General features: G+C 41.9%; 1 protein-coding gene across 1 annotated transcript; it reads right to left on the bottom strand.

The window, feature by feature from the left end:
- Nucleotides 1-2,581: 2,581 nt before the first annotated feature.
- Nucleotides 2,582-26,291, bottom strand: mov10l1 (Mov10 like RNA helicase 1; the record flags this gene model as incomplete). The annotated part of the gene is made up of 22 exons (XM_080762105.1): nucleotides 2,582-2,684; nucleotides 4,091-4,182; nucleotides 4,608-4,748; nucleotides 5,459-5,566; nucleotides 7,332-7,481; nucleotides 8,096-8,269; nucleotides 8,837-8,983; nucleotides 10,680-10,779; nucleotides 10,911-11,032; nucleotides 11,350-11,496; nucleotides 12,184-12,362; nucleotides 13,230-13,305; nucleotides 13,619-13,713; nucleotides 17,401-17,578; nucleotides 18,098-18,212; nucleotides 19,103-19,300; nucleotides 20,172-20,528; nucleotides 21,657-21,844; nucleotides 22,107-22,219; nucleotides 23,297-23,447; nucleotides 25,068-25,255; nucleotides 26,186-26,291. 22 exons carry the CDS (start codon nucleotides 26,289-26,291, stop codon nucleotides 2,582-2,584), a joined length of 3,228 nt encoding a protein of 1,075 aa, XP_080618231.1.
- Nucleotides 26,292-27,072: the final 781 nt, after the last annotated feature.

Below are 27,072 nucleotides of genomic sequence, written 5' to 3'. Positions count from 1 at the left end.
ATACTTTGTTATATGGTTTACACAAATCTTTAAAAAGAAAGGTGAGTTAATTCTTTGCCAAAGAATATTTGCACCATAATTGTATTCAATCAATTCAATTCAAAGGAGCTTTATTGGCATGAGAAAACATACGTTTACATTGCCAGAGTGATGTCAAAGTGTAAAAATATAATTTAAAAAAATGGGGAAAGTATATGCAGTTGGAACTTGGAGGGGGTACAGCATTTTGTAAATGAGAGAGCACAAATAGAAATAATTCCTATCCAAATGTCAAGCCATAGTTTGACTTGTTCTTTAGGTGTGAATAAAATCTCAGAATGACTTAGAAAGGCAAAAGTAAAAACAACTCCTGCAGTGAGATTAGGAGAATAGAGAATCAATGATATGGCACGTCTTCTCTAGATCAACATAGGCTTTGGAGAGAAGGTGTGTTTAGACAGCCAGTCTCCTCCATATCGCTCAGCTCTTTCATGTCCCTACTTACTAATTGGAGTGGGGGTTCTTCAAAAGAGAACTCATCAGAGCCCCTCGCTCTCATTAGCAGAGCAGTGTGTCTCCTGGCTTTGATATGCCAATAACACACTCAGATCCACATGCTAAATGTTACAGGCTCAGCTTGTTCAAAATAAACATTATTGTAAACTTGGATTGGCAGATATGCAGCACTGAAGCCGGCAGCTCCTTCCTTTGTGTCCCAAAAGTATCTGTATTAAGGGCAGCTCACACTGAGCATTACAACTATAACGGTTTGAATTTGTACTTTTTGTAGTCTTTGTTTCTTGTATGTTTTCTTTGTATAAAATGTGTTCGAATCCGTCGAATAAACAAATAAAGTAATGTAAAGTAATGTAAATAACATATTTCTTTAATAGTTGGTGTGAACTTTGCTATACGCTGATTTAACGATTTTTAAAAGTATAAGTATAAAAATTATAGTTAGTGCTCAGTGTGAACGGCACACCAGATAGAAAGGTAGGCATCGTCAGCCATATTTAGTTAGGCCTATTTGTTTCAGTAGGTATTTTATTCAGTAGGTTGAAATAAACTGAAAATATAAGTGTAAATGCATCAACTGCACATCACTTTTTCTCGTATGTACAACAAATACAAAAAGTGGCAATAGCAATTCGGATTCAGATTTATATTTAAAAAAAATCTCATCTTATTAATTTCCTTAGTGTCACTATAACTATATGTAATTTCACAGACTAATCATATTAAAACGTGTAAATCCAGGTATTGGTAAAATGTGTAAGCAGGCAGACACTCTTGGGATGTAGTCAACATCACATACAAGTGAGGTTGTAGTAGAGTCTCCAGGCAGAGATGTGTATCTTGGGGCTTGTGCCTGAGGGCTCTCTCACAAATTGAATCAGAGGTCTCTATTCCAGCCGCCAGCCTAGCTGTTCGTTTGGCTGGAGCCCAGTCTGACTGGCCCCTCTCATCATTTCCTCCCTTCTAACTCCCAGCCCGCGTCTCCAATACTATCACTCAGCCAGCCAACCAACAACGACCCTCCAATGTTTTACAGCCTAGTTATGATGAGTAGAGGCTGGATCTGGCCAGGACAGACGAGGGACAGCCAGCTAGGCTAGGGGTCTAACTGAGCTATTAGTGTCACAGACCAATTTGGGAGAACAATGGGGCCCCACGTGTATAACAAGCTCCCCCTGCCGGCAACCCAGTGGGGGGCTTTTGCTGGGCTTAATGCCGCCTTGTAGACGTTGTGTTTGTCTTGGTAATGTATGGTCTGCCCCATCCCTACCTATAAAACTTGACGCATTTAGTAGATCTGCTATTTTTGAGCGTGCGTGTGTGCGTGTCTGGGGGATCAAAGTGGTTTTCAAATTGTATTGATGCAATAATGGTGTCGTTACAAAATCCCAAAGCACAGCCAGAGATCAAACCAGAGATCCACCACACACCGCTTGGGAACCACTCATCTCTAAAAAGGACCTGAAATGATGACCTATGAACTTGATGAAGAATGTGTACTACATTAGTGATTATGATGGCAAACTGTGCCGTGTACAATTCTACACTGTACATGGCATGACAACTGTGCTAAAAAAATAAATGTAAATGCTGTAATGCATTGGGCTTATCTTCAAAAACACAAAGACCATGCAATTGAGCTAAATGCCATGTAATGAGGACAATTCAATTCATACTGAGACATAGACCGTCTCCACCAACAGAAATTGGGACAAGTGTAACGCTGGTTCTCAGCAGTGTGGGATTCAGGCCAGGGACCCTCAGGGTTTCCTTGAAGTGGTTGCAAATGAAGCCTTACAGGGTATTTAACTCGATAACATCTGTACAGTCGCAGAGATATCGGGGCCCGTGAAATTAAAATGAGAACCACTGGTATAAACGCATACGAGTGTGTATGTGTGTGTGTTTGGGCAGGGGGGGGTCGCTGGCCTACCTGGCAGCATAACATACAGATAAAAGCTGTCTCCTCCGTGCCCATTAGACGGTCATTGACTTCTACAGATTGGAACCCCCCCCCTGCACTCTGCAGGGTTCCAGCTGACTGTCCCACAGATCCAAACTGTCACTCAATTGTCACATGGGCCGGTTAGGCAGACGGTGCCTCCACACAGAGGAGTGTAGACACTCCTGGCTGCCGCTGGGCACCAGTCACTCGTGATTTGATGAGTGACGAGCGCACCATGATATATCTATAGCCAACATATAACATATGGATAAAGTGGTTAAAATGAGTGAGATGCTGTATTAACACATCCATCTATGGGGACACACGTAAGGACCCGTGGTGATCCCCGGATCCCACTTTGAGAACCACTCATGTAATGAATCAACTCCCTGGCTATGAACCAGACAGATTGTGTGGCAGTTTGATTACTTGCTAATATAGTTCCAGGAATTTTAATATTTTTAGCCAAATCATTTCAACATCATTACCTACCCTTCTTGGCAAATGAACTGTGTAACTGCTCTGGCGTAATATATCGTTGCAGTCAGGTGGAAACCTCACATGTTTAAAACTGTTACTTTTCAGGGGGAAAAAATAGCAAGAACAGCAGATCTACAAGCTCAAAACACAGCACACCTTGGCACGTTTTAGATCTGCTATTTTTTCTACTTCAGTGTTGTACAGGAACATGTATTGGTCTTAAAAAGTATCTGTGTAGCCAAGCACATCAGTTTAATAACATGATGTAATCAAATGATTGTGCAGTAAGCATCGGTGTCTTTATTTAGCCGCATTTGGTCCAATGCAGGGGAAAAAACAATATTACAAGACTGCTGCAACTCAGAGAGGGGAGACAAGTATGCGAAGTCAGCAAAGAAAACAAATAACTTTTAGTTAAATACAAACTAGTTGGAAAGTGGAATGGAGGCACATGCATGTTGAGGAATGTCCGCTTTTGGGTTCCCTTGACCCTCTGGTTCCCTGTGTCAGCGCAGAAAAAACTACATTAGTCAAATAATACAATACTGTAGTCTTTGATTTAACCTGCTTGGACAATAATTTGTTATTTTGTTTCCAGAGTAAAAGCGGACAAGTTTTCCCGAAGTTATACCGGATGTGGCTGGAGCAGCTAAATGTAGCCAAAAGACTCTTAACGGAGATCGACAACAACGGGAGGCATGATTACATCTAACGTGACTAGCAACTGGCCAGCAGGGGGCCGTCTACCACAGGATCTTTTCTTATCCTTAAGAGTTATTAACGTTTTAAGATTTCCGTTGTCGTCGGCTAAACGTGGGGGGGGGGGGGGGGGGGGGGACGACATTTCCGATGACGTCCCACTGTTGTGCAACATCGAGGATTGCGCAACAGGCACTCCTATGCTGTGGAGCGATGCGATGGTTTTCATATCAATAAACTTCGTCTTTTGGATAAAACTTCGTCATGAGCACTGGGTGTTACTGATAAAAGGACGGTTCACCGGGTGAACTTCGTCCTGGGTGATTGATGTATTAACCACATTAACCCGAAAGATAAAAATAATATACACTATTCATATAAAATATTATATTTTTATATAAATTTCTTTATTTTACCCTCACATTTTCAAGAGATATATATTAATTAATTTAGAGGCAACTCAGTCTGTACCTGCGTGACTCCCTGAGAAAGGCCGGAGGGTCACAGCCCATGAAGGCCCCGTTGTCAAAGCTGTACTGCAGCAGAGCTCTGAAGCACGGCTCCTGAAGGAAAACCAAAGTGAAAATGAAATCGATTAAAAACAATACCGTGATGTACTAGTTGCATTAGGGCGTCAGCCTGGTGTTTTTTGCGCAGGTGTATGTGGTTTTGAGGTTATGTTTAGGCATAGTTTCTGTGAGGGTTAAGGTTAGGGTTAGCCAGAGCCATCTAATAGAAGAGTTACAATATACATAGAGGGGGCAGAAACAGAGTGCTCGAGCGCTGTTCATGCAGCCTGAACTGAGACAAACTTCCGGGCCAGGACTTGTCCCAGTTGGTTGTCCCCATGCTCAATAGAAGTCTATGTAGGAGAGCAGCCATTGGACTGGCCCCATGAAGTGAACGCAGTAACTGTCTATATCTAAGGCTCTGGGGTTAGCCAACTGGACGACACACCAAAGAAAGAGGGAGTTCCGTGGTCACTTACCCTAATGAGAATATGGGGGTTTCCAACAATGATGAGCAGGGCTTTGGGTCGGGTGATGGCCACGTTGAAGCGCTTGGGGTTGGCTAGAAAGCCAAGGGCATTCTGCATGTCATTAGCAGGTAACGACTCGTTTGAACGCACCTGTGTGTTGATGGGACAACAAGGAAAATGTCTCAGTACTGTAATGTAATGTACAGCCCCTAGGAGTACATGCAATGACAATTATCACCCTCCCAACCTGCCGGACCTTTTGATATGAAAGGTTCCTTTCAGTAGGTGCATGTAATGTATCCCCCATGAATGTACAATACATTACTGTGGCAGGAGAGGCTCAGATTGCATTCATGATCAAATCCACAAGGTGGAGCCAGAGACAACATGTCACTTTACTCAAGTACTCTATATATATATATATGTTGTTCTTATGACTTTCACTCCACTACTCTATACATTTTGTTACTTATGACTTTCACCCCACTACTCTATACATTTTGTTACTTATGACTTTCACCCCACTACATTTCAAAACACATTCTATAGTTTTAACCATAAAAGCCAACGCTTTGAATAGGCCAACGCCAAAAACTGAAACGATACAGATGCTTTCCTGGTTTTAATGGGTTAATATAGCGTCACAATCATTTTAACCACTTTATCAATTTATACTTTGGCTATTAAAAAATAGCAATGTACAAGCTCAGTGTTTCTGCTATTGAACATATTTAAAAATCTAGCATTTTAATCTAGTAAGTATTTTTAATATTTTTTTTAAGTTTAACACAAATCTTCTCTTCTGGAGGTCCCTGGCGCAAAATATTTTCAGATTTTCAATTTGGAGGTCCTTGACTTACAGTGCTCAGGATGATGACCAGGAACTCCTGTCCCTGGAACTCCTCCACAGAGCCCACTTTGATGTCCGACAAGCCCACCTTGCCCAGCAGCAGACGGATCTTCTCAGACTGAGAAGAGAGAAAAACGTATTGAGGATAGAAGATGCATGTGTGATAAGACTGCACATTTATCCACAGAATGTACATATCGTCGAAACGGCAGGCGTTTTGTTTTCAAAGGAGAAAAACAAAAGCCTGGGTGAGCGAAGCAGGAAGAGGCATAGGAGTTGGAATGACCCAACCTTGTATTTCGCTAAACCAATAAGAGTGCAGATTTGGTGCCGTCAGTGTTCTCCACTGCGTTCTACTGGGGACGGGGGAGGAGGGGAGCGGGAGGAAGTCGCTTTTCCAGTGCTAGTTTGTTCCGCCAAAAGCATAGGGATCTTGCAGGCTACTGTCAGGCTAGTCTAGATCGGGAAGGAGGCTTAGGGCAAAATTAGCTAAAAAGAAGGGTTACAAAACTTCGTTTGTACCAACTGCTGTGGACATTTTAAATAAAATAATGTTTAAATAGTCGCCACTGCTCATGATCACTGTTGTTGTGTTAACGTAAAGGCATTTTATATAGTATTTTAATGCACCTGTGTATTTTTTGTAATGTTTTATTGTTGTAACTGACTGCCGGTGTGCCAAAGACGAATTTCCATTTTATGTCAATTTAATGGACAATAAAGTTTTCTTTATCTGTCCCACATGGTCAGACTGTTGACTCCCACAATGTTCTGGAGCACGGAAGCTCTGATCATAAAGTTGATACGAAAACCACTGAAGCATAATAAAGCTTGCTGCTTAACAGAAATGGAAACTAATTAAAAAATCAAATCTAAAGATATTTTAAAATTATATTTTCATGAACGGAAATGCCAGCTTCCTCTCGGATTTTGGGAGGTGTAGTTCCAGACTTGTCTGTCGAGCAGAAATCTCTTACCTCCATATTTATTTAAGGGACCTGGCTGCCATGACTACAAACAAATCGCTCCACAAAAAAGGCTTTTCTGTTTTGACATACATATGCATTATTAATATTGCAGTGCTTCTTGTTTGATACCTGAACCAAATGATCAATAACAAGACCCAGTTAGAGTCTGCTCCGATATATAACTAACTGTTTAACAGGGTAGAATAGAAGACCCAGTTAGAGTCTGCTCCGATATATAACTAACTGTTTAACAGGGTAGAATAGAAGACCCAGTTAGAGTCTGCTCCGATATATAACTAACTGTTTAACAGGGTAGAATAGAAGACCCAGTTAGAGTCTGCTCCGATATATAACTAACTGTTTAACAGGGTAGAATTGCACACCTGGCCTATGTATTTAAAGGCTATACAATTATTTGTTTTCTCAACTTGGGAAGTACGCTAAATTAATTAATTAATTACATTTTAATTTTAGTTTCAGTCTCTTCCATAGTTTATTTAATTTTAGTCACATTTTAGTCATCTGGAATGCTTTAGTGTTAGTCTAGTTTTAGCCGATCAACGCTCACGTGTCGCGCTACAGCTTGTAGATCTGCTATTTTCAACATGCAACCAAGTGTAAAATTACTTTTACTGGATCTCTTGTCCACTAGTCCCTCCCTAACATTTTAGTCTAGTTTGTTGACAAAATTGTCAATACATTTAGTCTTAATTTTAGTCATCGTAGCTTACCGGTAGTTTATTTAGTTTCCGTCAGTGAAAAAAAATTGTCTTAGTTTTAGTCGACGAAAACAACACTGGATCCTTGAAATCAAAACGTTTGGAGAACCACTGTGCTACACAAAATGGAACAGAGCCATTGTATAAGACCTGTGAAGCAAAAGAGGCTCAATTTGAAAAGCTGTGGTTGTTGTACTTGTTTCCTGTAGGGGGCGATGACGCCTATGTCAGCAGCGTCCACAGGGTTGTACAGCTTCTTGGCCAGCTGACAGCAGTAGCGCATGACCTGGACAGCCTCCGCTGGGTTGTACCAGGATGGGTTGTAACCCTCCCTCATCTCTGTCCCCTGTGGTTGAGGACACACAACATGGATTAAAGCAGTGGTTCCCCAACACAATCACATTTGAACTGGGGGACACCCAAAAATAATCATGTGACAAAATTTGACTGAGGGACTGCCATTGGATTTTTTTTAATTTCCGTTTGTTCATGTCATGTGAAAGCAGAGAATCGTAGCTTCAAATTGACATATTGTTTGTTCAGTTTGACCCACCAGTTTTGGAGATATGGCTTGTAGAGTAATGTCTTGCAGAAAACAGTGAGTTGAGAAAACAGGCTTGAAAGGTTCACTTCTGTGGACTCTAACATTACACCTAGCTACCTGTTTAAGCATTCATCAAAGAAAGAAAAAGGTTTTCTCCTCTGGTGAAAAGCTGGATTTTGCGTGTTGGCAGGCTCTCAGTCAAATCTGGTCACATATTTGAACTGGTGGACACCAACACAATCACATTGGGGGACAAGGTCAATGGTAAAAATATCAGCACTTGAAACCAGGTTAAAATCTGGAGTAGAAAAGGAAACTTACAGAGTGCAGCTTTGTTTTATGTATTTCCTATCCTCTTAAATAACAGTGTTGGTAGTAAATGAAACAGTTTGAGGAGCACAGCGTTCCTTCCTCACCCTGAGCCCATGGAAGAGCAGTGGGAAGCCCCAGCGAGGCAGGCTCTTCCACTGCAGCAGAGAGTCCACCGTGGCCCTGTTAGCCTTCATACACAGCTCCCCGTGGTAGAACAGCTTGGATGGGAGACGCAGCAAGGCCTCATGGGAACGGTAGTTGTCAACCAGTTTGGTCACCTGGTGGCAAATGCATTTCATAAGATAAAAGGTGTGTGTGTGTGTGTGTGTGTGTGTGTGTGTGTGTGTGTGTCAGTGATTTGGCAGCAATATTAGATTTTAGTCATACTGTAGATCTTTTGAATAGTTTTCATTTACCGTAGTTTAAGTCACATTTTAGTCACCTGGAATGCTTTAGTTAGTCTAGTTTTAGTCGACTAAATGTCATGAGATTTTAGTCGACTAAATCTACAGTTGATTTAGACTAAAATGTATTTTGGCGGGCCTTGATGCCGTCATAAAGGCTGATTTTACGCTTGCTGAAAATAGCCGATCTACAAGCTCACAACGCATAGCAGCGTGATGTGTTGTGAGCTTGTAGATCAGCTATTTTCGGCATGCAACCAAGTGTAAAATGACTTATACTGGATGTCGTGTCCACTAGTCCCTTCCTAACATTTTAGTCTAAATATATTGACAATTTCGTCAACAAATATAAACTAGTTTTATTCATCATAGCTTAGTTTTTTAGTTTTTGTCAGTGGAGGTGTGTGTGTGTGTGTGTGTGTGCGTGTGCATTACTCTGACCAGTTTAGGGTTGTATCCCCAGCTCTCTCTGCTGTACAGTGGATTGGTCATCAGCCTCTCCAGCAGAGACACTCCCAGGCCAAAGGCCAGAGCCGGCTTGGACTTCACCAAGGGACCCAGCTGACGGGGGTCTCCGGCCAGGACTATCTGCAAACCATCCATTATACATTATGTAATAATCCCTGTATTGGGAATCATGTCATAGGCAAAACGCTTTCACACTGGTGGCATTATGCACCTTTTATACCATGGAAAATACTGCTTTCCGACAAGCTGGAAGGTGTCAGTTCCTAGATACTTACTGCTCAACAGTTGAATCTCCGTTATAAATCAATGTCTATGATGTTATTATGCAGCTTGTTACCATAAGGACGACAATAAACAGTAGCAGCCGTTTGCTGGACTAGAAAGTCCTTACCAAGGCAACACAGTTTTTGTTTGCTCCAAAAAATGATATTCCCATTATAAAAGTAAAAAAATATATACATTTAGCCTGTGTTCATTGTATAACGTTGATAAAGGCTCTCAAAGGCAAACCGATATAGAAAGATAGCGAATAGCTGTCCTCAATTTCAATTAAATTCTCTCTCCTGGCTCCCAAGCACCAGTCATGACTCACTCAACCATTTTTCAGACCTCTTCAGACTCTCCTTCCACCCCCTAGCGCTCCTCACTCCTTATAGCACTTCTTGTTTCCCCATGTTTGATAGATTATTGTTGTCTCCACCAGGCTGAAGGCATGGGGAGAGAGTATGTTTTGCACTCTGTCCATGTGTGTGTGAGTCCGTGTGAGTGTGTGTCCGTCCGTCTGTGTGTGTACAGCTAATCTCCGGTGGCACATTTTGCACACTCCCTGGATGCCAACGATGAACCTCTGCCCCAAAATTTCCAGAACGGCCTGTTATAGCGCCACCAGGAGGCAGTCAAAACATTTTTTTAAATTACTCCTCCAGATTCTGTCCAAAAATCCCACAAATCGTTACACACTATTTCTATAGTCATGTGTTCAAGACGGATCTGTCCAGTATGTCATATCCCATCCTAATTGGCTAACATTGCCTTTCAAAGTTTGCAGGATTGGCCCGTTTTGAACAAAAAGCCTCAAATCATGAACGGTGAACGCAGCGTGCAATTTACGTTAAATCTTTCACAGACTTTCCTACTATGCTGAGGAATACCCTTTTCACATTAGCCTGTTATAGCGCCACCAACAGGTGGATTATCGCAAAACACATTTTTGGAACAAAATGCCTCAAATCATCCAATTCCACAACCTGACCTGTCTCCTGAGGGGCACTTTATCTAGTTCTATCTGCTTTTGATAGATGACAGTTACTATACAGATGAATGTTGGTCACTTGTTCTCGTATGCCGTTATTTAGTCCAAAAATGCGAAGAATGTTATTTAGATATAGCATGCTGTTGCAATTGCAAATAACTATGCAAACAACAGTGCAAAGTAGGCTTTTATGCAAACAAAGTAAATAGAACCAAAATAAATAAAGTAAAATAAAATAAGTAAATTCATTACCTATATACTGCGTTTTGGGACGCAAAACGCAACAAATTAGCATCTCAAGACAGAGACAAGGTTTGATGTTTACCTGGCATCATGCTCAATTGTTTTCTTTGCATTCTATGTCAGGGGTTTAACGCTTTTGGCTGGGGACCCCTGGAAAATCTTTGGCCATGTCTTTTGTTTTTTAAATAAATCTGGGGAACCCCCAAAATAATTTGGCAACAGAACCCTTGGACCCATTGACATTGAAGGTTGAAAAGAAAAAGATGAACAGAGAGAGAGAGATGCAGCAGATGAAAGCATGTTAAAAACAATTGCTCCAACCTGTCCATTTCTCTCCGACACAAGGCTTATGGGGATGAGTGCCTCGGGCTCCGTTGCTTGGCCGGCTTCATCCACAAACACATGAGTGAAATGGCCCAAACTGTAGGAAGGAAGACAGGGTTTAGAATTAATGTTGCCCTTACATCTACACCTGGTCCCTGGCTGGCACCAAATAATGTTTAGATGGGGGTGTTAAAATGTGGGGGTCCATGACACGCCCCCGTGTCTTACTGGAGTCCTATGTGATGCAGCATGCCGGCACTGGAACAGGTGCTGACCACAATCCTGTGGAAAGCAGCATGGCGGATGTCGTCCCCTGCCCTGGAGTACTGTTTCAGAACCTCTGGGATGGACTGAGGAGAACAAGTGACTGAGCAACTTTGATTTCATTCACAAGTATTACATTTTTTTGTGGACTGGACAAAATTAATCTCCAACCTAGATCATTGGTTCTTTATTCTGGTCCTGGAGACCAAAGAACAGCTGTGTTTTCTTTTGACAGATTTGACAGATTTATTTCTGGCTATGTTTAGCCACTGCCAAGTTTGTTTTGGTACTCACTGATAGAAAGTCATTGTTGTCATTGAACTACACCTTTAAAAACATTCTTACAGTTATTACAAATATCTGAACTGAACTGAACTGGGCACAATGAGATGGACTGAACTACCTCTTCATTCCTACAGAAGGCGTTGATGCGAGCCAGGCTGGCGGCGTGCAGGAAGCCACTGTCATGCAGACGAATGCAGACGAGGTCGGCAGCGCTGTTGGAGGGGGTGCACACCAGCAGGCGGCTGCTGGGCACAAAGTGGTACACCTGGAAGGTTGGGAAAACAACAGGTAATCACTCAGAGGGAAGATTGGTCAAATACCAACTACCAACTCAAGGGCAAAACAAATAATCAAATAATAATAATCAAAAAAATTATAATTACGGTATGCAAGAATCGATTGACCACTTAATGGATCCCCTTTAGTTACACATGAATGAGCCTCCAGTCTTCCTGGCATTCTTAAACATTTTTTTTTTTATTATACCTTGTCGCACAACTTTGTCATGCAAAAATAGCAGATCTAAAAGTTAAGTTGTGATTAGCTTAAATTTCTTAAAGGAGCCAGTTACAATTAGCAGCCATCTGCAGCGGTTTTGGCAGAGGTAAGGAGTCACACATGAACGTTGATAGGAAATACCACATTTTTGCAGCATAGCAGTAGAAGGAATTTGACCCCATCTGTGTGTCTTAACTGGGTTCAGTGAGATCAGTGTGGCTAATGTTGGAAACTGCTGGAGCGATCAGATCAAATCTCCCTTTCAAATCAAATATAATTTTATGAAATTATCCATTATGTTTAAATATTCGATTAAACTTAATAGGAGTGGAGATCTGATTGGTTTGTGCTGTAGTGTGCACACATGTGAGAAGGTTGGTGGTGAACTGTGCCTTGTGGTTGACACGTCAAACAACAGCACCCTCTAGTGCCTGGTTGTTGAGCTATGTAATACCTGCAGTATAGTCTCTATAAGGGTGACAGTCTTGCCAGTTCCAGGTGGTCCAAAAAGCACATACGGAGTGGGCCGACATTCCCCTGTCAGGATCCTCTTCACTGCCTCCCTCTGAGCGGGGTTGAGGCTGGGGTTGAAGAGGTGCCCTTCCCTGGGTGTGGCAGGGGGCAGAGCACCGCCTGGAAGACGAGCAACACATGATACGTTTCACCCAGCGCTTTGTTATCGGATTCAGCATTGGTCATGTACACCAGGGGTTCTCAACCTTGTGCCATTGTGCCCTGTACACCAGCGGTTCTCAACCCCTCAGGGGGTCGCCAAATTATTTTGGAGGGGTCCCCACATAATTTTCCATTTCCTTTTTTCCTTTTTTTTTTGCTTTAGTTTTTGCAACTGAATGGCTGGAAAATGGAAATTAAGAGTTTACATAGTATACACGCATAAACTTAAAACATAAAGGATTATGTCTAGTTTCAGTACGGTATTTATTTATGATGTATTTTCTCTATTAAGGTTATTGTAGTGGCGGGGCGGGGGTCGCGAGACATGGCCAAAGCATTTCCGGGGGTCCCCTGCCAAAAACGTTGAGAACCCCTGATGTACACCACTGGTTAACGTTTTAAAACTGAGAGTGCACAAACGTACCATATGTACGTTCTCAAGAGTTAAAGACGCACTGGTTCTCAAAGTGGGGTCCGGGGTCCGTGAAGGGGTTCCAGGATGTCCCCAGCAAAATGTGTTAATACACATCACAATCATATTAACCCCTGCATTCATATTTTATATGTTGACTATTCAAAAATAGCAGTTGTACATCACATCACGGCATGCATTTTTGAAAAATCTTGAAAGTATTTTTTGCATTTCTGAACACAAAACTTGATCTCCTCTTCCGGGTGTCCCTGGCACAAAACATTTTCAGATGGGGGCCCATTTTCAGATGGGGGAACTACTGCCAAAAGGGGCCTCGCCAAGTACACCTGGGACCCCACTTCAAGGACCACAGGAAACGTGTGTGTGTGGTAGCTCTCCCCCAATTCAGTCACCTTTAGTCTGCGTTGTCTTTGACTTCATGTCGATGGAGATGCTTGACACCTTCTCCCCATTTTCCATGGTTGTCACCTGCAGATTTGGATTAAAAAAAAGAAAACTAAAATGAGTAGAGGTCTTTCTGTGAGATTTGATCCGATCGGTCCAGTAAATATAGTAAATAGTCTGTCGGGTAGAAACCTCATATATCCAAAACGGTTACTTTTCAGGATTCAAATTCAAAATTAGCAAAAGTAGCAGATCTAAAAAACGCACCGCTTTGCGCCACTTTTCGAGCTTGGGGATCTGCTACTTTTGATTGACGCTGTAGTGTGAAAGTTAGAACATTGAGATAAGAGGTTTCTGCCCGAAAGCGACGAAATAAGGTTCAAGTGGAGCTTTTCACCTGATCGTCCTCTGTGGTCTTCTCTTCTCCGTCTGCCTCCATCCATGATCCTGTCCACTGGGGTTTCTGAATAACGATCTTGCTGGGAAACAGAACTGGATAACAGGGTGGCACAGTCAATTGGTAACCACTAGCCAGTGTAATGCAGCACAGGTGTGAAATGTGACCTTCAATGGGTGCTGCCACACTATCTAAAAAGCTGCGCACGTTCTCGGCTGCGCACAGCAGCTACGCACAGTTTTTAGACAGCTGGTGGATGGAAAAGAAGCTCCATTTCCGCGGACGACTTGCGCGACGGCCAGATTCCCGGAAGCGCTCTCCTCCGCGTCAATCGTTCGCGGAGGTGGAGCTTAATTCCCATCCACCTGCTGTCTAAAAACCAGCTGCGCACACGCCGCACAGCTTCTTCTGTCCGCGGCGCAAAACCGTTTTGCACCGTTTTGCACAGTAGGAGAACTGCAGACATCTACAGAGGTGACACGCTGCCATCTCCAAAGAAGCAAGCCAATGAGAATGATACAGTTAATTCCACTGTGTGTGTGTGTGTGTGTATATATATATATATATATATACACACACACACACACACACTTAGAAAATTAGCAATGCAAATAAAACACATACTTACTCTGCCGAAATTGCGTGGCTTGCTCCATTGCCTGGTGACATCGTCTCATAGTCAATCTAGGCATACAATTTGGGGGAGTAAATGTAATAAATCATGGGTAATGTGTATGGACCAACTCAAAACCTGTTTCACCATGTGACCCTTTGTCAGCTTGCCTTGTAGATCAGCGATGTTTTACTACGTTTAATGATATGCCCAAATTGAGACACCAGGTTGAAAGTGGAAAGTGCAATGGAACCTGCTTGTCCCTTTGGCACATTTTAGTATACTCATTTGTCAGTATAATCGATCTGTGCATTACTGCACCAGGGCTGCCATGATTAATTGTCACAAATAATTGCAATTGACGATTTAATTGCGTTTTTGGCATTGAACATATGAATAAAAACGTATTATTTTGCCTTTCAGGCTTTGTAATAAAAACGTGCACATGGCAGATATAACAATATAGAAAGAAATTACTTACATATTGAATAATTTTATACTTTCAAATAATGTTAAAATAGTGGATAGTGGATAATCTACAAGTTCACAGCACGTGAACAGCACAGAATAGATTTTAACCTGTGATGTCATGCTGTACTTTTTATTTGTGTTTTCTCTATTAATTTGGTCATTAAGGTCCACAGAATGAGAGGCCTGCTCTGCTGGAAACGTTATGGCCATTTTTGTATAACACACCATAAACAACTTATAAAAGGCAACATTTTCCAAATTTCATCATAGTTTAAGTAGCATGTGACATGTCAAACTAGGGGGTTTTCCTGATTCTGAATCCATTCCAAATATTAGTTTTACACAAAAAACACTCCTTGGCCTGAATTCGGCCATAGCCAGTTGCTCAAATGTGCCCAAATGTGCTGACCTCATCACATTTGTGATGACTGCTAAGGCCGTTTGCTGCACCCGCTTCGGATGTTATCACCCGATAATCAAGAGAATGTTACTGGGAAATCCGGAACTGAAACTATGGGAGCGTTTGCTTTTTGTGTCAATGACGCAGGCGTGCCGTGTCTGGTGGCCTTGAGCCACGTGAATCAGTGAATCAGTGCAAAACGAATGCTTGGAATCGATTCAGAATCATGAAAAACCCCTAGTTTGACATGGCACATGCTACTTAAAGCATGATGAAATTTGGAAAATAGGTTGTCTGGTGTGGTATACAAAAATGGTCATAACCTTTTTTTCGCGATGTTTCCGGCAGAGCAGGCCTCTTATTCTGTGGACCAAATGACCAAATTAATAGAAAAAACATACCGGTAAATAAAAAATATGGCATGACATCACAGGTCCTCTCAAATGTTGGGCCTGTGGCTCCACGGCTATCTGTCTGACCTGTTGTAGGTGAATTCTACATCCAGAGGTTCTCCCAGATAGTCCCTCTGAAATTCGGGGTGTACTCTCAGACTCGCAGTCTCATCACGAATCTGTCGCACAAAAACAAAAGGACTGGTCATCTATCAATCAGAGTTCATTAACCACTTTAAAAAGCCAAAAATAGTAATTTACAAGGTGTAAACTTGATCTACTAGATCAGCCGTTTACAGTAAAGAGATGATCACACTTAAGGATTATACTAATCATGATTAATCACTTAAGCCCTATAATGGTCATCGCACTAAGAATAAAAAAATCACACACGTGTGAACTGAGTGGTGCAATTCCCCCCCCCCCCCCCCCCCCCCCCCCCCCGCCCTCTCTCTCTCTCTCTCTCATTAGAGACACAGCACTACCCCTCTCTGTTTCTGGCGCCCCCTACTGGTATAAATAAGTAACATACTCAGGCTCATAGACACAGGTACACAGGTACACAGGTACATGGACATTGCTGGTTGTAGGAGTGGTTGCACCACTCAAAAATTGCTGATCTACAAGCTCACAAGCAGATACAAGCATTTACAGTTGGTTGATCCATTTCTAAATGGTGCCTAAATAAAGTGACTAAAGGGGTGCCCATTTGCCCATAAAACCGACTTGCGATTCACATAATACTGCATACAGCCTTGATGTGTGTGTATTGCTGGTGTTCCTTGTGTTTGTCTGAAAGTCAGAGGCGTGTTCACGTGGAAATGGTGTAATGGACACAGCTAGATATCATCCACTGAATCCTCATCAGATGATAAGATTGCGTTCATGGGATGTATCATGGATGTATGATACTTTTTTATTGCATCATGGTTATACTATTGCATACAAGCAATAGATCGTTTGACATTTTGTCTTTTCTTATTTTATGTGTTGACAAATGTTGACCACATACACATTTTATTTTAGGTTTGGCACCATTATCATTCTAATGACAACAAGCAGATGCCAGTCCAAATTCAGGGACAACATTAAATAGATAAAATGTTGGCGTAACAACTTGGCATAACAGCTTAGTGAATCAGGCCCATGTGCGTTTACTTTAAACCATTTTCATGTTTTGACAGTGCTGATGCCCTTACCTCTGATACATAGGCAATGTATTCCATCACCATTCCACCACTCTGTGGTTTCTTCAGTGTAAGGCGATCACCTGTTAAGTAGACCCAGTATGTCTCATATTTGCAACATGCATGAAGTTACCAACATAAGACTGGCTTTGGGGGACTGGGCCGTGGCTCAGTGGTCCAGGCACCTTGGCTGGTAATCCAGTCTGGCAGTGTGCCGCGGGATCGACTCCCGATCCCGACGGCCTTCACTGCATGTCACCCCCCCCATCCCCCATCTCTCTCCCCATTTCCTGTCAGCCTACTGTCGGTGCCTCCATAAAATAATAAAAAAATAAGGCGAAAGCCACAAAAAAAACATTAAAAAAAAAAGACTGGCTTTGGGACGCAACTACACATTCTGTCTTAAGGCTGAGCGATACGACTTCAAAATCAATGTGTTTATTTCAAAGTTTTGCCTCGGTTACAATTAATGAATAATAAAACTGGAAACAAATTGAAAAAATTGAAGATCTACAAGCAGCTTGTAGATGGACTATTTTCACAATTTGTGTACGCCAACATTATGAAAGATCTATTCTAATTATTTTGTGTTGATTCGTTGATGATGTATAAGAAATAAAAAAATATCCACAATTTTGTCCTTCAGTACATAAGCAAGATATCGGTTTTCATATATTTTCGGTTAATTGCCCGGCCCCATTCAGCCTCATCATCCTCACCTACGGAGAGGCTTGGTCGTCCCTCAGACAATCCCAGCACTTCGAGGTGCAGGTAAACGGCTCCCTTCCGGAGGAGGGCTCCAGTGATGGTGAGAGACTTCATCTCTTCCACTGCGTTCAGCTCCTCCATCCACAGCAGGGCAGAGAAACGTGAGCACATGTTGGATGCAGACAGGACCTGAGCAGGAGGAATCAGCCATGGAAGAGTGTCAGTGTTGATTCCGTTGACTATGACCAAAAATGTTCGTCGACTACCTTTTTTCACTGATGAATACTAACAGAAATGAAATAAGACCTAAGCTATGATGACTAAAACTAAGACAAAATATATTGACAATTTATCAACAAATAAAAACTAGACTGAAATGTTAGGGAGGGACTAGTGTAGAAGAGATCCAGTAGAACTAAAAGACAAGTAACTTTGTTTTGTTTCGGGTGATGCTCTCTGAAAATAGCAGAGCTTTTAGATTTCGGGCGTAAAATCAGCCATTACGATGCCATCAAGGCCTGCCAACATAAACTTTTGGCTACAAATTCAACTGTAGTTTTAGTCGACTAAAATTCGACTGAGATTTAGTGAACTAAAGCTAGACTAAAACATTTCGGATAGCTAGACTAAAACATTTCGGATGACTATAATAGTATAAACCGGGCTTCATAACTTCCTGCAGGTTTCTCTGGGAGTTACAGAACTCACCTCTCCTAGGCAGGGCTGGACTACCAGCACGTCCCCATGGCCGTCAACGCACTCTCTCAAAGCATGGGGAATAGAGTAGTTGCCCAGAAACTGAGGCAGCCTCCGGCTAATGAGCCTGGGCGGGGGAGATCAAAACATTACGTCAACCCAAGGAAAGGTTAGGCACACCTAGTTCATCAAAGCATGGAAGACATAAACGCAGCCATGTTATCTGAGGGTCAGGTACAGAACATTCCCATGAAGCACTGTTCATCGATATTACAAAATGTGACGGTGGGTATTACAACAAGACATTTCAACACTAATCGTTTCTGTGCACAAGCATTTCGATATAATTCTCTTCACGTTAGTGATCGTACAATTTCAGTTTCAGTTTACTGAAACTAGGAAAACGACCAGGTTGGTGGTTATTAGTGTTGATTTCATCGACGAAAACTAAGACGAAAGATGTTCGTCGACTACCTTTTTCCACTGACGAAAACTAAATGGAAACTAAACAGAAACTATAAGCTATGATGACTAAAACTAAGACTAAATATACTGACAATTGTCAACAAATAAAAACTAGACTAAAATGTTAGGAAGGGACTAATGGATAAGAGATCCAGTATAAGTCATTTTACAATTAGTTGCATGATAAAAATAGCCGATTTATTTAGCCGATCTGTATTTTGTCGAACTTCACCCAATTAAAATAAACATTATATGACTCCTGTTACACTCTCCCCTATTGAATAGCCCAGTGAAGAAAAGTGAAGAAAAAAAACAGTCATTATGATGGCATCAAGGCCCGCCAAAATACATTTTGTTTGACTAAATCAAGTGTAGATTTAGTCGACTAAAATCTTATGACATTTAGTCGACAAAAATAAACACTAAAACATTCCAGGTGACTAAAATGTGACTAAATGAAAACTAATATAAATAATAACTAATAAATACGACTAAAACTAAAATCTAAATTTGCTGCCAAAAAACAACACTGGTGGTTATTATTAGTGGTACCTTTGAGGAGGCGGAGCTGTAACAGTGATGACGTTGGTGGGTTCCTGAGGGACAGAGAAGGAGGGCCGCTGGGGGTTGTAGGGCACACTGGGTTGCAGCAGGGTCTCCTCTTGGCTGGCCACCACGACCTCCAGGCGCCTCCCGATGGTGAAGGAGGAGAAGTGCAGCAACAACAGCTCAGCACAACTCCCTGGGTTTCTGAAGCACAAGTCCCCAAACACACATCACACATTATTTACTGTCCACACAGCATGCCAAAACAACCTTCAGACATCTCATGACTCTGCCACCACTGCTTGTGATTGGAGCCCGACAACATAATCTGATCAGCCATTATTTGACTTTTTTTGGACAATGTCCTGATGTTTTACCTATTCATTTATTTTCTGAAATAGCCAATCTACAAGTTCAAAAGAATAGGGCTTAATTGGTAGAATAAAATATAGATTTGTGTGTGTATTTTATATTTCCTTGTTTGCTTGTTGTGTACTTCGGAACCAAATATCAGGCACCAGTCAGGCTCTCTACTTGTGATACAGCCAATACTGATGCAATCATGCAACCACTACTACAACAATTACTAGTTGTATCTGCTTTTAACACATTGTGTACTCCGTCATATAAAATCCAATCGTTGCATCTGACCGAATTCTCTGTCATATAAAGCTTTTTAATGATAAAAAACGGGATCGCTGTAATCCATTTTTTGACAGCTCCCATTGCTTGGCCTTTTCTTCTTCAGCGATCCTAGACATGTTTTGCGCATGCGCACTGGCGTTAACTCTAAATCTACAGCACTCTGCATGGTTTGAATGTGCAATGTTATAATGTTATAATTTCTGACTTAATCAAGCATCTCGTTTGGAATATTAACGCTTCTCCTCCTCCTCCTACTAGGTAGCACGACGTAGTAATGGAAGATTTCACCTCCCGGTTTTGGGGGGGAAATGGAAGGCAGGGCTTTTCAGAGTAAAATCTGCCCATCTGCTTGGCACTCTAGCGCCTATATTCTGACGAATTCCCCGGCAGACAATTAAGTTAAGAGTTAATTTGTTAAGAGTTAACTTACTTGGCAGTGCAATTCACTTCAATTGCCAGCCTCTCCCCTGGTTTCAGTTCCGCCTCCATCTCCTGTGTCCTTTCAGCAGGCTTAGGAGTGACCACGACCTCCTCCGGCTCAATGTCATTCCTGACCGCCTTTACTGGACCGTTGACATTGTCAACAACAGCGGACCCATTTTTGGAACCAAGGGTAGTTAAGGCTGCGTTTTTGTGGTCCTGAACCTCACTGCCGAGAGACTGCAACACTACCTTTCCCTTCTTTGCTGAGGAAAGGTCTTTGAACTTACAGAAAGTGAACTGTTCTTGCGAGTCCCAGCCGGACAACTCGCAGTGTGTCAGAGTTTGGGTCTCTGTACCGTTGTTCCTTTTTTGGTGTAAAGAAGGGAATTTGATGAGAAAACATTATAAGATATACATGTCGACTCTTATAATGGCATTTATTTAGATCTTTTATATTTGAAGGATTTGGCTGACAATTGACTACAGCACCTATGATTCTAAGGAGTCTAATAGTAGAATAAAGTTACATTCACTAAAATTACAAGCAACCAAAGTGTTAAGTGGAAGGTGTCAATGCAGCTAGAAAGTGTCACTACAGGAGACGTAGGCTAAAAACAATAGACACGTCTCTAGAATAAGAAAGGTATTTTCATAAGACATTCAATAGTTACACTCACTGAATCCAGAATAACAGCCTTCCGCTTTCCCCAAGTAACAGAGTCCCAAAGTTACCATACATTGTGACCTCCAGTCCCTTTTTATTCTTTAGGAGATACTGGATGTCAGCCTCAGGAGTAGGCTTAGCAAAACCATTCACACTGTTGCGAGGAAAAGCACACACAAAGCATGTTGTTTAGTGAGTTAGCATCATAAGATCTCATCCTGAATGGGAAATGAGTGCAACCAGGGACTGTACATCTATTAGCAAAATTGTATTAAGCAGCAGGCGAGTCTTGTGATTTAAGAGTCAATAGAAAGTTGGTAAACTCTTGTCTTGATACAACTTATTAAATAGTGAAAATAGCTGATCTACACGCTCATAGTTGTGAGCTTATAGATATTGGCACGCCACCATTGAACAATACAAACAAGTGGTTAAACTAATCAATTTATTCGATTATAAAGAACAATCTATTAGAATTGAATGTGCGTCTCAATTAATTGATAAAGAAAAGAAAACCCTGCTTCTGAATCATTTGATTAACCTACATGAGCAAGATTGAAAGTCAGTTATGTAATGGGAAAATGACATTTCTATCTATGCAAGTCTGTATGTAGAGAACTGCTGACAGAGGTAGCCCTCCTGGGAGGGCTACCTCTAGGCTTAGAGGCTAGAGGAGTAAATATTCTTTCATATCTTTCAAACCTTTCCTTGATCTGGACTTCAAATGAATTACACTTTGGTTGAGTTTAAAATATCCAGTACAGCTATTGGTTCAAAATGTGGGTTAATTGTCCAGCCCTAGTTGAAAGACTTCTCTTGTTGTGCTACCGTTGTTCGGTCGGGGCCATGCATAAGGCCCTCCAGCTCCACAAGGACTGACTGCTCTCCATGATCACCAGGTTCACCAGGTCCCCTGGCGTGGGCCGGTAGTCAGCAGGCAGCAGCAGAGAGTCCAAGCTAAAGAACACGTTGTCTTCTACCGTCCCATTATTACCATACATACTGGTAATGTGCACCTAGAGACGGAATTGAGCAGAGGACATGATATGCATATCCGCCCCATCTTGAAAATGTTTTGTCTCAGGGACCAGAGAAGAGTTGCGTTGAAACAAATAAAACAGAACTAAATCATTAAACATGTTAAAATGGCACAGATGCGTTCCCGTTTTTAATGGGTTAAATGTAGGCCATGTGAGAGTGTCACGTCAACATGGTGCTTCAGGGCCTAAACACTAAGTACCTTAGTATCTGGCCTAACTATTCAAATATGGACATTACCTGATCTAAACGGCAGTAGCGTAAGGGAGCCACTGATTGAGCCTGGCTGCTCCACTGGGTTGGATTGACGAAATACTGTGCTTGGACCCAGTCTCCCTTCATTGGCTCATACCCTTGCAAATAGGGGAGTTAACATAAGACAATTTACAATTTAGGCATTTAGCAGACGCTCTTAATCCAGAGCGATTTACATTAAGCAATAACAAAAAGCATGGCAATACATCACATACATAAAAAGTAGTTATCATGAAACATGCGTAAGCTAAAAACGTAACCGTGGAATATCTATATATGAAACTATACATATAAAATATACATACTACTATAAAGTTCTATGACTACATAAAATGCAATTCTAGTGCCGTCTACGTAACATGCTATAGGTCTGTATAAAATGCTATCTAAGTCTTATCTAAGGGGCTAGGGCAAGTGCTACGGGCCATGATGGAGTCTGAAAAGGTGGGTTTTCAGACTACGGCGGAATATTGGGAGTGAGGCTGCAGTTCTGATTGGATTGGGAAGTGCATTCCATTGCCAGAAGGGAGAAGAGTTTGGAACGTGTGGAGTGTTGTCCTGGTGTTTTTAGTGAAAGTACTTCCAGCTTCCCTGCGTTGGCTGATCTGAGTGCACGGGAGGGTTTGTAGGGTTCTATCATACTTGCAAGGGCTCTATTGTCGTCGATGCTAAACCCCTTATCCCTAAACTACTTTGAAAAACATTTTTGAATAGTTAAAATAGACAATCTACAAGCTCACAACGTGTCGATGTAGATCGGCTAGTTGAACTATTCAAAAATGTTTAGGGAGAAGGGGTTTAGCATGGACGAAAATAGTGCCCAAGATGCGTATATCAAAATCGTACAAATAAAAAATAAAAAATGCAAGCTGAAAGTTATAAAACATAATTCAAAGCAGCATCCAATATGGTAAACACAGCAGGAAAACCGCCTTGCACTTCTTAAAAAGTTTAAAAATGTAATGTATTTTGGTTCCTTTTTACACCATTGGACATGTTTCGAGCCTACTGGCTCTTCAGACTGAAATAAATGATGTCTGATGAAGACCTGGCTCGAAACATGACATCCAATGGTGTAAAACGGAACCAAAATATATTTTAAAGCTTTGGAGCATGACTCACACTGAATTCAGAAACCAGCACTTCATTGTTGGTTTCTGAATTCAGATCTTTACCATCCTGCAGGGCACTGCTTGGAAAGAACGTAGTCTGGTTGATATAGCCTCCATCTTGGTCATATTGTGTCACAGTGCCAATGAGAGGGCGCAGTTTCAGCCCGTCTGCCTCTACGGCATGTAGGCCCCATTCCTCGGCAGACTTTTCCACCTAAAAAGAGAATGCAACAGAATGAAATCAATCATCTTTTCAACTAAATAAATATTAAACGTAGGGTGGAATTTGCATTTCTAATTAAGGATGCAGAACAACTGATGCAGTTGATGTTCGAACACAAAACACAATGGTTTTCTCAGTTAGCAAGTAATTTAAATGACAGTTTAGCAAGTTATTTAAATTACAGCTTATCAAGGTAGTAGATCACATGACTCCAGTTGCTTTTACACACTAAAGCATATTTACCGGGTGCGTGGTCGGGTAAGTAACTTTACATGAACATCTCTAAAAGAGAAAACCAGAACTCACAGAACTCTCCCTCCTCTTTAAGGAGGACTCAGTCAGATGTGCCTTTGTGTATTTGTTTCAATATGTTTGCCTAACTTCTGGGACTTTTATATGGGACAAAGGACTCTGATATTTGACATAAATACATTATTAGCAATAAAAGAAAAATCGTTTTTTCCCCCTATCCAGACATATTCCAGTATTTTCTAGGGGAAAAAAACTTTATATCGCTCCATTTAATGTGCCTCATTATTATTATACTCAAGGGGGGGAAAATGCACCTATGCACTCACATGTGCAGACTGAGTGCATGCAGGGAAGACAGGAGTTATTCACAGGAGGGGAGGGATTCACACAGGAGTGCGTCCGTGTCGCATGGACAAATACTAAAGTTTAGTTTATAATAAAAGATATCTGCATGAGGATTTAAGGATATTATGCCTATATTATTACAAAGAAGGGTTCCTATCTACAGTCATGGAGTATTTAGTTGGGACTTTTCTGACAGAAATTTATTTTAATAAGCTCCTGCTAAGAGTGGAGAGAGAGAGCACAACGTTAGGTAGGCTGATCAATATGCGAACGGGACATGCTTTAATTAGCAAGCTTGCATCAGAGTATCATTTATTTAGTGTGTTTGCTCTCCCTCAACGGTGTCTGTTGCACTCACAACAGCGAGTGCAGAAGCAGATCTATACAAACTTACAAGACAAGACGGTGCTTAGAAGCCTGGTGACGCAAGGTTACTCCGAAGTGTGTGTGTCTCTGTGTATAACGATTAATATTATTCCACAGAGTAGTCTATTCAAGAAAGACGTTTAAAGACGAGGGCTGGGTTCTCCTCATCATGCCATCTCTTTCTCTCTGTGCTGTGCGTGTGTCTGTGTGTTTGTGTGTGGGGAGAGAGGGGGTGGGCGTTCAGTGCAGCGGTGTGTGGCCGACAGAGTGCTACACTTCTGTGACCGATAGGGTGTAAGCACACTTGGGCTTCCATGCGTGGCCAAAAGCCACTCGTAGCAGGCATCTCTTCCTGGTTTTTATACAGCTGGTGGATGGAAATGAAGCTCCACCCACGCGGCAGAATGCCGCGTCGGCCAGATTCCCGGAAGCGCTTGCCCCCGTGGCATTCTGCCGTGTGGGTGGAGCTTCATTTCCATCCACCAGCTGTCTAAAAACCCAGAAAAGACGCCTGCCGCTCGCGGCTTTTGGCATCTTGGTGACGCTAAAGTGTTTTTTTTTTGTTTTTAACAAAATTAAGAATCGTGGGAAAACAAATTTTAGAAGGCTTTTGTAGAATTAGCCTCAGGTCTTAATGGGATTTCTCACCCGAAGAGCTTTCCAGCCGCCCCCGACACCGCTCCTAACGGCGATGCCGTTGACTGTATCCCCTACTTTCAACGGCGTCCCTCCCAGCACCTCTCCACTGGTGAAGTAGATCTCCTCGTCTATCATGCCGTAGTCCTGACAAAGCTGGGTGACCACACTGCCTCGCAGGTGGCGGATCTCCTCCGTGGCTGACACACAAAGGCACAAAGTATGCTACGATTCAGGCATGAAGGTAGCCGTAGGCCCTAAAATGGCCATAGAACGCTGCAATGCAATCTTTTTTTTTTAAATCTTTTTCTATGCCTTTAATGAATAGTATACAGTTGTAAATAGACAGGAAACTGGGAAAACATGCAGCAAGGGTGCCTGGTCCGCTAGGCCAGCAGGCAGTGCAATGCATTTTCAAGGAGGGATTCATCTCAGTGGCATTCTAATTTGTAGTGCTCTGGTTGTCCCCGCCCAATAATTAATTGCTGTGACTTGTCATCTAGTATCATATTATTAATTTAAAAATGGAAACATGCATTTAGTAAAATGTCTTAATTGTCCACGATATTCACACAGAACACGTTCCCTCTGTGCAGTGACAGTAAAACGTATTCAATGAGCAGCTACCGGTATGTATGGGGCACACAAATTGACAGGTGTGATCAAGTGACTCACAGCAACAAACCTGTCAATTTGTGCGTTCCATAAATATTTGCAGGCTCTTAGAAAGAAGTTCACATGTTGTTTAGTGCTATACCGTCACATGTTGTACATAGAATGTGGTTTGTGCATTAACATTATGCATTATTATTATGCATTATGTTTTCTGCCAGAACTGACAAATGGATAGACAAGTGCTGACATCAAGTCACAGCATTTAATTTATGAGGCGAATACACAGGGAATGCAAAGCCCCCAAAAGGAGATCCCATAAAGAAAGTGGCCCACAGCCATTGGAACATCTGCATTTAATTTATCAACATTACGGTTACACAGGACCTTCCTGTGACTTAACTTAAGTGCTGATCCTTTTAATAAATTATCTTAAAAACAAGGTAACAACCAAACCAGGTAGACTAGCTTTAGCAGAGTTATCTTTATATAAGCAATATGAGTTGTTGATACCTTACCTGCACCAAACACATAAGCATCTTTCTCTTCTTCTATCACCACTGTCCTCCACAATGGAGCCAGGAGCTTGGACAGCACAGATCTCACTGCAGAGGCCATCAACATGTCTGCAAACTGTCAAGGAACTAAACTGGTGGAAGGAACAAGGAAGGGTTGGTCAACTTAAAGCTTGATGTAGTATGTAAAAGAGAACCTGTCTGCAATTTTCAACTATAGACATAGACAAGTCTTCTAGCTTGCCAAAATAAACTATACCCAATGTTTTTGTAAACACACTTTCACTGCAATTGTATTTTGAATACACAGGTCCACAATGGAAAGAATTAAGCCCTCGGGGCTTTGCGTTTTGATGTTCGCATCGATTATTGGGTCGCACGGCTCGCACCATTGTTTTACAGAAGGTAATAGCCTATGCTGCAATCAGTCAATCAATACAAACGTCACTCCCTGTCCCTGAAAATAGCTAAACTCACGTAAACTAACATGGTCTGACTACAACTGCACACAACTAATGTATTAGGCCTATTGTAAAAATATATATACATGCTGAAAGGAAAGACATGATGACAACCAGGCTAGCTAGCTAACGTTCGCAGTCAACAAAGCAGCCAGTCGGGGAAATTACCATTAATAAGCAAAAGGCTGCAGGGGGTGCAAAACATTATCTGAAGAAGATGTCTGTCTGTCTCCAAATATTACTTCACCAGTTAGGCCTGCTGATACATCGCTGCATGTTTCCATGCAATGAAGTTTGTAAACTCCCCCCAAAAAGTGTCAACTTGCCCTGCAATCGGAAGTATAGCCTAGGCCTGTAAATAACAACACAATAGCTCTGGCAAAAACACGTGCTCTAATTAGTTGAAGGCGTCGTCGAGTCGACTCGTCG

Source organism: Protomyctophum bolini (genome assembly GCF_963924005.1).
Source record: "Protomyctophum bolini genome assembly, chromosome: 4".
In the NCBI taxonomy this organism is placed as follows: Eukaryota; Metazoa; Chordata; class Actinopteri; order Myctophiformes; family Myctophidae; genus Protomyctophum; species Protomyctophum bolini.
The sequence above is the reverse complement of the archived record's forward strand: the minus strand, read 5'-3'. Positions and strand labels throughout refer to the sequence as shown.